Source organism: Mesitornis unicolor, unplaced genomic scaffold (assembly GCF_000695765.1).
Source record: "Mesitornis unicolor isolate BGI_N332 unplaced genomic scaffold, ASM69576v1 scaffold17405, whole genome shotgun sequence".
Lineage (NCBI taxonomy): Eukaryota > Metazoa > Chordata > Aves > Mesitornithiformes > Mesitornithidae > Mesitornis > Mesitornis unicolor.
The window spans coordinates 7,601-23,983 of NW_010187666.1; the positions used below are offsets into that span (position 1 = coordinate 7,601).

General features: G+C 39.0%; 1 protein-coding gene across 1 annotated transcript; it reads right to left on the bottom strand.

The window, feature by feature from the left end:
* Positions 1–388: 388 nt before the first annotated feature.
* LOC104541465 (FH1/FH2 domain-containing protein 3-like) lies at positions 389–16,084 on the bottom strand (the record flags this gene model as incomplete). The annotated part of the gene is made up of 4 exons (XM_010185533.1): positions 389–736; positions 3,108–3,251; positions 9,413–9,507; positions 15,973–16,084. Coding segments are annotated over 4 exons (594 nt in total), but the record flags the coding sequence as incomplete, so codon positions are not given.
* Positions 16,085–16,383: the final 299 nt, after the last annotated feature.

The window sequence follows — 16,383 nt, forward strand, 5'->3', positions numbered from 1 at the left end:
GAATTTTCTCACTTTTACCCTCCCAATTCTCCTCCTCCTGATACGGAGGGAGTGAGCAAGTGGCTGTGTGGTGCTTAGTTGCCAGCTGGTGTTAAACCATGACATAGATGGGATGAGTAGCTCTGCATTAATGTGACTATGCTCTTGTCACAATCTTCTATTATGTCGCTATACTGAATATAACATCTATCAATGGATGACTTTAACCTTGGTTAGTTCCACTATCTAATGTTCTACCTTATATGGTTTGGGTTCAGTTACTTCGGATGGATGACTCCAAAGAAGATAGCTATGCAAGTCAACTACAGAACCATTCTTTTTGTTGTTGGTGGGTTTTTTGTTTGTTTTAACTTTAAATATGCTTTTTTTTTTCTTTTTGAACTCAACAGAAAGTAGGGAAAAATAAAACAAAAGTGTGGCAGATCACTAAAGTGCAATGAACATAACAGAGAGTACTAGGGGAAAAGAAAGGACTATACCCCAGCTCATGCACTTACCTCTCACTGAGATCTTCACCACGCTGTCTGTGGCCCAGCATGAAGCTAGTGTTTGACTGACCACAAGGACTTGCAGGGGCTGATAAAGTGCTTTTGACGTTCTGTACTGAGTGCCTGCGGCTCCGTCGGCGCTCTAACCCCCTTCGCTCACTAGCACCGAGACTGGCCCTTCTCCGGTCCTTGCGTCCACTGGGAGGGGGGTCAGCACTCTCATCTCCATCCTCATGTCTCAGTGTCATCTGAGAAAGAAAGAAAGAAAGAAAGATGAGGGTTCTGACACAGTTCCTTTTGACATCACAGGTTTTCACACCTGGGCTTTAAAAATTAACTGATCTCAGGACTATTAACTCCTATTAGAGTCACCATTTCTATAGTTATCCCTCTAAACTGCTGTTTATCCATTAGTGCAATGTGGCAGCTCTAATAATGGAATTATGCACTGATGTCTTGTATAGAACAATATAGGATCTGTAACAACACACTTATATATCTCCTAGTTTGCTTTTTTCTTAACATAGGACTCAGTTTTCAAGGAAGCTGAGCAGTGTTGGACACCTTGCTCTCTTTATTTCCTTCAAAAATATTCAGGTGAACTCTTGGCTTTACCGAAAGCAATAGAAAACACCCTCATGCTCAGTGAGAACATCGAACATTTTCCCATGTTCAGACGTCTGATCGAACATTTTCTCATGTTCAGACATGACACCTGCAATGATCAAGTGAAAGTTACCATCTACTATTTTAGAAAGTTTTTTAATAGAATACTGCCATCATTCCTTCCCAGCCAAGGAAGATATCAGCTGCTGTATATGTAACTGCACTCTCTTAAAAACCTCCATTTTTACAGATCTTCCTGCAAACTAAACAAAGGAATAAAACCTAACAAACAAAACTGGTACCACAATGGATTAAAAGAAAAAAAAACCACGCAGACCACACATCTCCTCTAAGCCTCACAATTTTTAGGTTAGCATAATTACTTTCACGTATGCCTTTCATTGGAGAATTCAGTATTTCCTGCCAGTTCAGAAGCACTGTCAATACAGAGGAACAGATGTATAGTATCAGAAAAGAATAATGCTAAGTACAGCATAGCCACAATGACATGTGATAGAAACTTCTGACAGAGGTTGGGAGCTCATCATTTGGAAACAGCGAAGGCGTAGAATACAGGTGCAACACCTTGTATCTTGAACTGCAGCACACTGCTGACATGCCAATGTGACCCTCTAAGAGAAACAAAGGAAGTGCTACTTTGTGGAGGTATGCGAGGAGAAATATCACTGGCAGAAACAGTAAAGCTACTGGTGGATCTCATCTGAAATGCAGCATAGCATTTAAGTAATCTTTATACGAGAAAGATCCATTCAAATAGGCAGAGGTACAGAAGAGAGTGATGTGGGTGATCAGAAGAACACGTATCTGCTTGTTTCTATTAGTCTTGTTACTCTGCTAATTCTTACCAGAATTACCTTTAACAAAACAAAGGTGGGGGAAGTATGATATCTCTGCTTAGGGTGTAAAAGCTATTTCAGTGGGGAAAAGGAGATTTTTGAGAAAACGAACAACACTGGCAGAAAAAAACCAAAGTGTATAGGCTTGTCTAAACTTAGTCTGGCTATTGAAAGAAAGCTGGTACCCAACTAGGCTAACTGCTAATTTTGCAATCAAGTCTTTCAGTAGCCACAGCATGCACAAAAGAACCTGCTTTTAAGATTGATGATCATCTTTTAAAAATGATTTTATGAGTTGATGCCTCTGACAGCAGAAAAAAAGAAGAACATGGCGCCCTCCCATTCTCATGTTCTTCTTCTGGCCTGACTCTTCCTGCAAACTGTTACATGTAAACTCTGCTAAAATTAGTGAAGTGACATAGGTGCAGAGTTGGTGAAGAAAGTGGAGAATCACATTTACCAAATCCCTGGCTGGACTTAGATGCAGATACAGTCATTTCATCGCACCAGAACATGAATTCATATTTACATTACATTAACGTCAGCCTAAACCTTCCTGCTTCAACACTTCCTGAAGTCTGAAAAGAGGCTAATTATTAAGAAACTGGATATCCTACCCTTACATATAAATACTTCAGAAGCAGTTACTTTATACCTAGGTGGTGAATGTGGAGTCACTCATTACTCCATTGCTGCAAACTGCATAGGATCTGGTCCAGTGTAAACTCGTAAACAAGGACTTGCTGGGTATTCAGCTGCAGAATAAGTGGTATTTGTGAAGCTGAGTTCAGCCGAACCTTTTACATGAGCTGAATACTTCTGCATGTGGAAAGAACTTCTACTTACCTCAGGATGTATAAGTAGCAATCTGAGAAAGTTTTAATTGCAGGCAGAACTGCCTCTAAGGAGACCAGTAAATGTGCTGGTTTGCCTTGGAGCACGTCCCAGCTTTAGTACGAAATGCATTTGCATTAAACACAGCTATGTAGTACCACAGCAGGTCACACACACAAATGTTTATAATACTTCTAGCAACCAGACGTTTTTCTTTTAAAATAAAATAGATAACCAAATTTCACCTAGGTTACACCCCCCCCCCTTCGCTTTGAAGTCTGCACAAGCTGTAAGATGCATAAAACAGGGCATGTCATGTTACCTCATAAATGTTAAATTGCTCAACTAAGTCCAAGTCTGTTCCTTTCTTGTTCAAGTGTCTCTGTGAAATAGCTTCAATGCCGAGCTCTTCCAGACAGTCCACCACGTCGTAGAAAGAGTCTTGATCTGGCAACCCCGACAGTGTCTAAGAATCAAAGGAAAAACATTTAAATCTGTTTGTTTTGAAAAGAATTAAACAAAGGTTTTTAAAAGCGGGTGGCAAGTGGTGCTATGTATGATTTCAATAAAGTAAAACACATGATGTGGGATTAGAGACACCGCTAGAAAATAAAAAACAAGTGGCATGGCCTTTAACAAACAAATCTGTGCACTGTGTAGAAAAATGAATAATTGGCAAAACAAATCAATGTTGTGATTTCATACAAAAAAGTATGGAAAATGTGGGTCTTTAAAATACACAGTTGGATTCTTTCTGGCTTCATTCAAGAACAAATTTAAAGAACAGAGAATGTTAAAGCATCAAACAGAGGGATAAAAACAAAGAGAGAGAAAAAATGGTTTTGCTAAAAACAGTGAAGCTGATTTCCTACTGATTCCTGTAAGTTTGGCCTTAAGAAGAAGTCCAATGCACAGCTGTGTGATGTCAGGACAGCGGGAGATATCCTGTACCATGTGCCTACTGTCCTCAACACCTGCAGCAGAGGTCATCCTTCCAGTGCACAAATTGTTTTATATTAGAGAGATACTGACTCCTTTCCTCCCTTTCAATTTAAAAAGTCTTATTAAAGTTACACTGACTCCTTAACTTTTACAAAATGTTAGAGGAGTTACTAATTCCTCATTATGGGGCAAGTTGTTACCAGTGACACTGGAGCGGAGCTTTTGCACACTAGAAAATAAAGAATGCCAATAATAACAGCTATTGGAAATGAACTGCTTGAGTTCGGAGCTCTCTACAGCACCTGCTCTATGTTCAAGAGAGAGCACTTTTCTTACTATACTAATTTCCCTTCCTTTTTTTTTGTGAATTCAAAAAAACTGGGAAAAGGAAGGTGTGTTCTGCATTATACCATAGTATGCCACTGCAGTGTATGTAGCAAGAGGGACTGAATCAGGCCACTCACAGCTTTACTGTGGAGTGATACATGGGAAGAGGACATAGGCACTGGACAACTTTGTCCAGAGCATAAGCGAACTGCATCCATGACATTTACAAAGTCAACAGAAAACACTGCTATTCTTATTTGCCGCTGATTTCTGTTCAGCTTGTGCTGATGATTTAGTGCTCCTTATGGACGATGCAGAAAAATGAGTGCAATCCTGCACACATTGAGCAGAAACTAATGAATGTATTGTGCAACTTGCAGAGCAACATACACCTCATTGCAAGAATCAATCTATACATAGTCGTTTCTACAAAGTACATGAGTACAGACTAGAAGCAACGCAGTTATTCTGGATTAGCTCACTAGAGAGATGCTTACTCTGAAATAGTTTTCTCTCCCCTATATAATTAAATAAGTAACTTATCTACACTCATAGTAGATGAGAGAAAGAGCAAGAGATAAGAGACAGATCACGCAAAAAACAAGCCCTCTTCAGGAACAGTTTCATTTTCTCATGCCCAGGATGGGATGAACAATGATCTGAGACTCCTGGTTTTCTGGAGCCCAGCTTCTCCGATGTGGCTCTGAGAAGCACAACACAGAAGAGAGCAGCCGCTCTGGGCTGCCTCCCTGCACCAGGAAGCTTTGCAGTCAGAAAAACTGCATTATGGGACTAACAAGAGAGAGGAATAGACAGCTGACATATCCTGCCCTGTTAAAGCACCTCTTTCCTGTGAAATGAATCACTGAATAACGTGCATCACCAAGGTACTTTCAATTTTATTTTTTTTAAAAATTAGACACACACAGCAACATCTTCTTCAGTCATTACAGGACTATTGTCTGATGTCTGGTAAGGTCCACTGCTTAGCACAAACACTAATGAAGTGTTAGGGTTATATGTTCAGGATTATATGTTCATGCTCTAATTAAGAATTTGTTTCTGTCCAGGACAGTATTTAAGCCTCTTTGTAGAACTCACTGAAGACCATGGAACTAAATTTTCCTGAACGGCGCTTAAGAGATACCATGTACATTTTGTTCTCTCCTAAATCGACACCAAGCACTGAGTAGAAACCTGAGGATTCAGCAAATGAAGCTATCATACTGTAAATTCAATGGAGCTTTAACACAAATACAGAAATACTATAACAAAATCATGTCTATCAGGCTTTCTCTTGCTTATGAAAGTAGACAGCCGCTACGCTGACCTGAGTGTCTTCAGGCACAAAAAGACATGATGCCTTACATGCAAAAGAGTGGTCAGATCTTCTGCACAGATCTTCTAAACACATACTTCTTAAATTATCAGGAAATGGTCTTAATGCTGATATGCAGATCACCCACCTTCAAGTATAGCTTTTAAAAAAATCTGAGATCAGGCAGGCTGTAGACAGGGAAAACAGCAGCGTAAGGTAGTATTTACTGGTAACCCAGCAGCCTTTTGTTGGTTAATATAATTTTAAATCATGCAGCAGTGGAAATCTAATCTTCACGGCATGCTACTGGCCAGAACTGGGCAACTGAACTCCCAAGTATAGAAATCAAATATTTTTTCCTTTGCACAGTTTGTCATTAAACTCAGAGATTCATTTTCAGAGCCTAATGCATATAAAATTCAATTTCTAACATTACAAAATCAGATTTAAAAGGGCCCCTGTGGTGTCACAACAAAGTCAGTTCAGTTTGGCCCAGGAGAAAGACATTTGCAGTAACTAAACATAAGGCACAAGAGGTGGTTACGTAAATGTCTGATTAATTCTGGCTTGTGATATGAGAAAACAAGAGTGGACCCCATTTTCTTGGTAGTTTCATAAAAGGAAACAAAAGCTGCAAGCAGCAGAGCAGAGGTCATAAATTGGGGAGGTCCTTCCAAAGTTCTTACTCCTTCCTGAGTACCTGGGCAAGTTCAAAATGCAACAGCAAAATATACATACAAGTCCCAAATATTTCTGCCTGCTCTGAAGATGGAACTTTACAATGTGAAAATCCGTCTAGAGAAATAAAATTTAGCCACTTGGAGAAGGGCCTTTAAACCATACTCTGTGGTTTGCTTCCTGAATTTTGTTACGTTCAGAACTCAGGTGCACAAAGCAAGCACGAATATGAATGTTAAGACTCACTCCTCTGCCTCTAACCACTTTTGGTTTGCAGAAACATTCCTGAATTAAGATTTTTATTTGTTTGTTGTGTGATTTTACAAGTTGATCTCAAGCCCTTGTGGGAAAAACTAGGCAACTTTGTGTTCTTCCCTCTAAAGTGGCTGCTTTTGGAATGGTGAACTAAATCAAAACTAAAACCCCAACCCAACGTATTGAGCTTGATGTATCTTCCTAACTACATTTTTACCAAAGCCTGAACAATGATTTACCTACTGCTAACTGTAACAGTCTCATTGGAAAGAAAGGCAAGAAAACTGAAGTAGTAACAGGGGTAAAAAAAAAATTAAAAAGTTTATGAGAGTATAACAACCAAATGTTTTCCTAGATGATAAAAACTTGTAACAGCCTAATATCCCTATCACTACATATCCTCAGTGACATTGCTGAACAAAACCTGACTTAAATTCGTGCTATTGATGTCTTACATGCTACAGTGAAAAGCACTACATGGTAAAGAAACACATTTGTGGGCATTAGCCAAATTTTCAATTGCTTTGGGATAGGAAGAAGCATCTTTCATGTATGTTTTCTCCCAGGCATCACAACTTCTTCTAAAACATCTGGTGCGGCCAACATCAGACACAGGACGTAGGATGATCATTGTTTCAGTGTGGCAGTTGTGATGTTCTTAAAGCAGGTCACCAAAAATTGATGTGCCTGCTGCTGTATTAATGCCACACTGGACTGAAACAGCACTTTTTCAGCTACGGCTGATGGGCCACTTCTGGGCAGTACACTAAGCTCCCATCAGTAACCACCAGCCTGGAAGCTAGTGCTTAAATTCTAGTCTTACACTGGACCTGCTAAAAAATATTCAGTGTTTAATTCAACTGCAGCAAAATGTATTAATTTGTATATACTTCATAATTATTTTATCTACCTTTTTAAAAAATGTATTGTGTGAGAGAACAAGCAATATTAAATACAGCTAAAAAGAAAATCGACAGCAATCTTACAACTACAAAGCTTCCAATGTAATCTCAATAATGAAGAGGTTTTATAGCAAGTAAATAGAAGTGAATTGAATGCAACACAGAATTTTCTTTCTGCATTTGATGAGCAGGTGGGTTTTGTTTATATAAAGAAAACACAAAGCCTTTAATCTATCCGTATCTCAGTAATAAAAATGAAGAACACAGAGATTAGAATACGATCTAACAGATCACAGGAACTAACCAAAGGAAGATTACAAAGACTATACTAGAACTATACATAATCTGATGTATCCGCGTTGAGATCAGCCTCATTTAAGAGATTCATTAATGCCTAAATTCTTCCAAATTAAGAGAGGGTTAATGAAATGTCAGCATAAGTAAATTAGTTAAGCATCAATGAAAGAGAGGGAGAGCATAAAAGGACTGCGCAATTCTTATGTCTGGGCAGATGTGTTTTGTGCTGCTGAGCAGGAAGGAAAGCAGTGTGTAAATGTATATACGAAGAAAGAAAAAGGAGTAGAAGTACACTTCCTTAAGAGAAATCCTTCATGAGGACTCTGCCTGCACTGAAAACTTTGACATTTCCTTGCCTGGAGAAGCTGAAACCATCTGAGCCTTCTTTGTATTCTCTGCGGGGGAAAAAAATTACAACTGTGACATGCTGCCTGCTGTTTTCTCTATAATCATGAAAAAAATCCCATTAAAAACATCATAAAGCTGTCCATAAGCCAGATCATAATTACAAGTGTGGCATTGTGGGATTCGTCTCTTCCTTGATCTTCATAACTGCCTTGCTCCTTTGACTAGGGAGATGCTTTTTCTTTTTGTGTGTTTTTAAAGAACTACCTCCTAAAAACAGCTTTAAAAGTAGCGGAAAATTCAGACTAAAGAAATCAAATATAAAATGATGAAAGAGTCAACACAGAATGAAGTTTTTGAAGAAGTCAAACACCAGGTGGATTACAACTGCCCAAATGATGAAGAGAATTATCTCAGAAAGAGGAACTAGTACATGAAACAATGAGGTGTAAAACTGAGATGTTAAAAACTACTCGCCCTGGCTTTAGTAGCAGCTACAGACAGAAGCATATAAAGCTGGTGATGCCTTTCAGGAGGAGTACATCAGGCAGATAAGGCGGCCCTTTGAAGTCAAAAGGATCCTTACTACCATGTAAGCAGGAGCAAGGGTGGCTCTAAGTTAAATTACAGTGACATTAGTGCCTCTTGGGCATCTCTGCTGCCATTAAGAAATGATTCTATCAAAAAACCCCAAAGGAATCCACAGCTCCAAACACAGCCATTAGCACAGTAAGCTGACAGCCTTATTTATGACCCCCACTGACACTCAGGTTCTTTAAAGTAATATAATGTATAACAATACTATTCTTTTACACTCTGGCCTATTAAGTATAATCAGAAAACACATGGTTATTTTGATTTGCTGGTAGTATGTTCATCTTCTGTGCTTTTTAAAAGACACATTTTTAATTTTAGTCACCCTGAGATTTGTTTAGGACTAGATGCTATTTTTTAAGTAATTTACACTGATAAATTTATAACTTTTAGAGGATTTTCACTTTCTCCCCCCTCACAGCATAATTGAGTACTTTGGAGAACATTTGAATTTACTGCAAAACTACTACTTGTAATACAGGACACCAGAAAATATAAAGAAAGAAGAAAAAATGTAACCTCATTTTTTTAAGCAGAAACACTCTCAACTAGCAGTCAGACCTGTTAAATTAATCATATTTGGTTTGCAGCAAAAAAAAATAAATTAAATGATCCTAAAAAGTTGTGCACAATGCAAGCCTTTGTGAGTATGTGATTTTTTCACCAGTACTTGCTTTCTTTTTACCCCTGGATAATGCACTGAGCTAGTTTGTCGAGTTTTGTTTTGCACTGCGCTGTCAGCTTTGGGAGAGGAGCCATGTCACAACATGTTTCTGCACAGCATCTAGCAAAATAGCAATTCTGCTGCTGCCTCTGGGTGACTGCAACAAGAGTGTGCTGACAGATCACAGCTTGGCCTGCAGCTCCTCTGGGACAGGTCTACTTTGTCATATATTCTCAAAGGGGAAGATCATTATACATCTGCAAATGCTAACATCTTTACCAGTGATGCTAACAAAGTAAACAAACCTTGTTAACCAAGGTCATTGCGTAAACCAGTAGTTCAGTATCAACCCCATCCTTCTCTTCCAGGATCTCCATGATGTTGGACCACGGCTTGGCTCCTAAAGGAAAAGCAGAAACCATTAGTGTCTGTGAACAAAATGGGAAGCAGTTGCATCAACGTTTATCCAAGACGTAGCACAAGGTGGAAAGATGCGGTCAGGTGGAAGATCCAGCGAAAAGTGCCAGCTTCCTCTGTACTCTTCCCTGCTTCACATGGAGTGAGGTTAATGCAGAGTGAAAGCTACAGTGCACCCAAATGCAGGGAACTACAGCATACTAGGTGGACTTTCCCCAGAGGTACCAATTTCTCTCTGTTGATGACGAAAGATGCTTTGTTAGCTCAGTTTGATTGACACTGAACTTCTAAAATTCAAGTGAGAGGAATTTTACCCCAGATCCTCATAGGCCTAAATAAATCTTCAACAAAAACCTATATGCTATGCTTTCAGTGTGTTTGTTGCTCACATTCCTAGTGATATCACTGAGTTACGCTGCACTAAGTCCTATTAAGAAAAGAGTGCAGCAGAGAAACAGTCTTCTCAACTGACAGGCTGTGTCTTGGATCAAAGAAACAATCAATGAAGGGAAAAGATTTTTACTGTGGTTCTTACTCAAATTATTTTAACAAAAAAACCCTCTACAGAACCTTTGGATAAATTTCTCTCATTTTTCCACTAAGTAAGGTCAACATTTGTGCTTCTAGTTATGATCTGTTTGCTTGATTTGCATGTTGATTTGCATTTGCATGATTATCTGATGCCTAAACCCAAATGGCTTAGTGAGTTATAGCGTCAAAAATGTCAGACAGGCAATGCCAGCAAGACTTAAGATAACTTCTTGTGTGGAAGGTACCTTGTAAAACCATCCTATTTCATTTGGCAGATGGTTGCATTTACTAAAAAAAAAAAAAATAAAAAAAATAAAAACACTTAACTATTTTATCTAGGAAACTGAAGTAAATAATTAAAGACCAGAATTCAGTGTTTTGTTTGGAGTAAAGGTAAAGGTAAGGAGGATGAAGCAGAAAGCCAACCCTAATTTAGAGATACTCAATTCAGCTACATGAGCATAACTGCAAGAGACCTTGAATTTCAGAAGAAAAAACGCAGAATATTCCAACAGTCCAAACAGTCCAAAGTCCCCAGCACTATGGGGATGACAGCAGTTTTAGTATAATCAGGCAGTAAAATGCAGATGTTTCATCACCTCAACCTGTTGCTGACTGATCAGTGACCCCGATGTTAAAACTCTGTATTAATCTCACAGCGATAACGGCCCTTGTTTATTCATGCTGATATTACATATATACATCCTCCCACACAGACATCAAATCCCTGTTAACCAAGGATCTCTGTTTTCACAGCGATGGCAGTGCAGAATGTGGAAAAACCTGCCTATTAATTAACACACAGACAGCAATATTTCTACTGTTTTCTTTTTCCTTCCTTTTGAGACATTCTCTGATCTTTACTACTGAATAATAAATCAGAGCTTCCTTATCTTGAGCAAAATCAAAGGCAGGGAGTAATTCACTCCCAGCTCTCCAAATGGATTTATGTGCATTACTAATTAAATACTAATTCAAATACACTAGAATGGTGTATTTGAATAGGCTGTCATGAAAATACACTAGACTTCTCTTTACCAGGTTCCCCATGCTAGCAGACATTTTGTGCAGTACATGTTCGAAAGACATGTGGAACAAATTGACTGGACTCACAGATGATATATGATCAGGAGGAATGATATCCTCACTACAAAAATGTCTTCCTGTGGTTTACAGTGAAAAATAAAAATGGAAGAAAATAAGGAGAAACAAAATGGGGAAGCTATGCAAGTCTGACTTATAACAAAGCCATTTGAAAAAAAGCAAGTTGACAACAACATAAGAAATTATTTAATCCCATGCATTATTCAGTGAGAGTCCTTATAGGAAAATATGCCTTTATTTTGCATGCAGGTTTTATTCTAATTGGAACAATCCTGTTTTATTTTTGAAGACAGCATACTTTTGTGTTTGATTTTTTCTGCCTGAATGTCTCAGTACTTCTCCATTACCAAAAAAGAATATTTTCAGGATCACCTGTTTTTTTTCCTGCAAGGACGGTACATAATTTTTTTCTACCCATGCTGATTCTCTGTTTCAGAATACACTTTTTTATAATTTTATAATTTTTATAATCAGACACACTTACTAGCAAGCCAGCCCTGTAAAAGATAATCCATCTTTCAAAGGCTTTAATTATGGTGCAGCTATTAAACTCAGGCAATTTCCAAAATCTAGCTTTAAATTTGAAATTCTTTACCTATTCCCTAACTAATATCAAGAGAAGGCAGTACTATCAATGACTTTGATAGAGCTACCCCAATTTTAACCAGACTGAACTTTTTTTTTCAAATGCCACTTTCCTGATTGTGATCTCAAGCTCAACAGCCTAGGAGTGAACAAGGAAACAGCCACAAGGCTGTCCATCCACCCAGGGACAAGGCAGTTCTGGTGTGGAAGCTGCACCATTAATCCCAGAATCCCAGAATCTCAGGAGTTGGAAGAGACCTCGAAAGATCATCCAGTCCAACTCCTCTGCCATAGCAGGACCACCTAGACTAGGTCACACAAGAATGCATCCAGGTTGGTCTTGAATGTGTCCAGAGAAGGACACTCCTTTTCTGGACACATTCAAGAACTTACTGCATTACTATACTTGGGTTAACTTTCCTTGTTAATATATATTAAGAGCCTATAGTTTCCAACCTATGATCTGGAGAGCAGGGAATATGAGCAGATCTAGAGCAGGTGCCTGCTCTCATTCACTCTTGTGTCCTGAGCTTGGATTCCCAAAATATGTTGTTCCTGGAGAATCATCACTTAAAAGATGAGGCCACAGCCTGGAGTCCACATGAAATAAACCCTAAATTTTAAAGCAGTACTTTTTTATGATAAGATGGCTCAGTGGAAAAACTCCTCGTCCTTTCAAGCTACACAAGCTATCTTTGTGAAAGATACCTTGGAAAATCACACACTGAAAGAATTGGTAACTTTTCAATACTAGTTGGCTGCAGTAGTGAAACAATGACACTCATACAAAAGATATGAAAAAACATGATGTATATTTTCCCTTTGCCCTGAAAAAGATATTTTTATTGTGGAGAATATTAAAAACTCTCAATTTATAGATGGAGAGGAACCTCTGAGCAAACTATTATGCTAAGCTAAAAGCTACAACTTCCATTTTCTGTGTAATGTTCAGAATGCAATAAATCCAGAAAAACCTGAACTCAAATCTAGATTTGGCAATGCATGTGTATTTCTAGCAAAAATGTAAATCCATGTAATGTTTGTATGTTACAGAGTTTATTTTTAAAAACAGTAAGTGTAATCATCCATGCTTGCCAGTTCTCAAGAAGTTTTACTTTCCAGCCTGTCTCCTCCACCTGACTGTGATGATGATGTAAAAGAACGATGATGCAGCATCCCAGCAATTCCTCTGGGAGCAGACTGGGTTGTTCCCATAAAGTCATGACTTCCATGCAGGGCTTGTGGCAGAATCGATGAGAGCGATGAAACAGGCTCAGTGAAGTAAAACAGCAGAGGTGGAGTTTTGTGTGTGTTCTCCTGCCTTCTAATGGGTAAAAAGGAGAACTGCTCGGCTGCCTTTCACAGCCTTCTTATTGGTAACAGCTCAGTATCGCAGCCACTCAGATAGGAAGGCTGGGCCCTCAACCCTGATGCTACTACAGCACTCTGAGTAGTCACTCAGTGCATAAGCACATGGAGAATTATGTGGTTGCAACAATTAAGCCTATATTAAATTAATACAGTCTATGGAACAATGCTGCCTGTTGTTTTAAGTCTCAGTCTTTTCTCAGTTTCCCTTTTAAACATTTTTACTTCTGAATCTCAAGAGAAAAAAAAGAAAATTTGTAATTTAATGCCGTCATGCATGCCTTACATAAAATATTGACATCAGAACTGTACAGGATGTGCACATTATGTATGAAGCATGAAAAACTTTGCATCAGGCCAGAATGATACATGAAGACTACTACCAATTTACAGATTGCCTGTGGTGAATGGAAAGGTATTAATAATTATGGAAAGACCTCAACATCTTGTACTCCTGGCTGTATATGTGTGAACATACAGCCTTCCATCACACCTACAGAATGGGCATTTGTTTAGTGGATATCTAACTATGTGTGAAATGGCAAGAAGAGCAGAGAACCAATAATCTGGGCCATTTACAAATAATATAACAAGTCAAGTGGCAGAAACTTAATTCACAGTGTGTGACAGTGTCCAGGTCAGCCACTGGACTTTAATGTCTGCCCTAGAAAATGCTTGTGATAAAGCAGCCCCAGCCAGCAGAGTGCAACGCCAGCTCCACTTCTCCCAGAGCCCTCATAGTCCCAGGATGCTTAAACTGAAAAGAGATCAAATTCCTCTGGGGCTCTGAAACAAGAAAGGGTGGGTGGAAGGGGGAGCTAGAGGGAAGTATAAGTAGAAGCTACTTCCTATATGATGAGGGCCATGCAGTTATTCACTTACAGTCTGCTTGTATCTGAGAGTAAAGCCAGCATTTCCATGGATCTCTGTACTTCAGGTTGCATATGGATGTGTTCGCGCACAGAAACCACAGATGGGATCGCTTTGAAACCAGGCTGAGTTATTATTATGGTGTTCTTTCTGTTAATCATGTGTGGTACACATGTTGAGGAATTATGTCATATCTCATCACCTTGTATGTACATGAAACATTGGAGTTTTTTCAAAGCAGTGCTAAACTTAATCATATACCTGCAAGATTTATGACAATGTTTCAAGAAAAGGCACACTGCTTTTTCTTTCACTGTATTTCTGTTCCATTAAATCAGTCATTAAAGGCAGATACTCCTCAGTTATAAGCCACTAATTTCAAAATATAAATTAAAACATAGCACATGCATGGCTAAAAGTGAGGGCTATTACGCTGATGACCTAAATAGGGAACTAAATCTAAAACCAGAAAAAAAAAATCTCTTTTGAAAGTGCAACTGCATAATAATCAAAAAAAGAAATAAAGAAAAACTAGGTATTTGAGGCTAAGTTGTTTGCAAGAGTTCATGAGACAATATGCAAATCCACAGGTATGAGAACTCCCATAAAGTCTTTCCTCATGCATCCTAGCAAGTATCCATCTAAGTACACGCATCCTTTTTTTTTTTCACGTTTTATGTTGTTACTTAAGTTGTTTTATTGCTTTGAGGCGTGTAAATGTTTGCCTGAGGCTGTTCTACAGATACAGAAGGGAATATACAGCTCATGGTAGTGTGTTTCGGGTCTTCCTTTCTCTCTTTTCTTTGATGAGGTTTACTAGCATGTGAACAGATGGCAATCTGAACATGTTGAGAATACCAGTACGTACAAAGAGCTGAGGAAATATTGACTGTAAAAATAAAACACAGCGCTCACAATCACATGAATATTGTAATTACATTTCTGCTTATGGCATTGTAAGGTTTAGTGGTTTGAATTCAAAACACAAAGCCAACCTGCTTTGTGCCAACCTGTCAACCTAAAATATTACACTGTTTTTGAGTTGCCCCTGCCTGCTCCTGTGCTGTAAGAGACAATTTGGGGTTTTTTTGGGTCTTTTCAACACACTCATTCTAATAGCTGCAAGCAAAATCTGGCTATTTTCTCCTGTTTCTGGCATCACCTTTCTGCCCGTGGCCCAATTTTTTGTTTTGTTTCACTTTTACCATATCAACTCACTCAAACAAGTTCAGCATGGAGACAGTTGCTCCACAGAGGGGATCTTGCTTTCAACCTCCATGTGTTTGAGACCACAACAATGGCTCTCCCAACCTCAAAAACTCTCCTTGAGGCAAAGGAATGTTTTGCATCAAGAGAGAATGCCCCGGGAGCTTAGCAATGGCTTTGTGGGAAGAACAAGAAAGAACCATTTTTGTTCTATTTATTTGTAAAAAATACAGTATACATTTTCAAGTACTTTTCATGAGCCTGAAGGGTAACAGATCTCATAGTATAATATCTGCTCAAGGGCTTTATTTTAATGTAACAACAGATGGTTTTGCTTTTACTATAAAGCCTGTACTATTACTGACCTCGTCTTTCTCTTTAAAGGGATTACACTGATTAGATATCATTTTCTCTTCTAAATCAGACTGCTGCTTCTCAGAAGGAAGTGGAAAGACGGTCTGGCCTGAAGGAGCCTCCAGGGTTGGAAGATGCAATGGGGCTCAGCTTGCACATGGATGCAGGGAAGGGGCAATGGCTGCAGTGCACATGGAGGTAGCTGGGTTCCTCAGCTTTTCACTCTTCACTTTCCCACTAAAATTCATTCCTCAAAAAAATCCTAAATTGCATAAATACTTAAAATACATTTTTAATCAAGAAATGAAGGGTATGTCACATAAAGCAGGCATCATGACAGCAACCTTAGAACCACTGAAATCAACGGTAGAAAGCCACTCTGAGGCTCAGCAGTGCTGGGATTTAGCACCCCCCATGTAAGGCTACTCACCTCTCTTTTCATCAACGGTAGATACTGCCTGGATTAAAAGTGGTGCGTTGGATTCGGTGTACTCCACAAACACCAGCAGCAGCTTCAGCGCCGTCTTTACCACCAGGCGGAACTGGAAGGAAAGAGTACGACTTGTCATTCAGCAAACCACAACGTTTCCAGATGTGCTACATGACACTGGGCAAGATGCAAGCACAGCAATCCAGATCTGGGGTAATAACACACGAACCGAAGATATTAAGCTGTGCCAAAACCAAAGAAATGAAAGGTAGCCAGTTGGCTGAAAATTTTGTTCACCAGAGAGTGCTCTCCTAGGGGAAGACTCAATAGTCAACAAATCCAAACATATGCTTAACACTGCCACACGTAATAAAGGGTTGAACATCTCACCTATGTATGCACCTATGCATA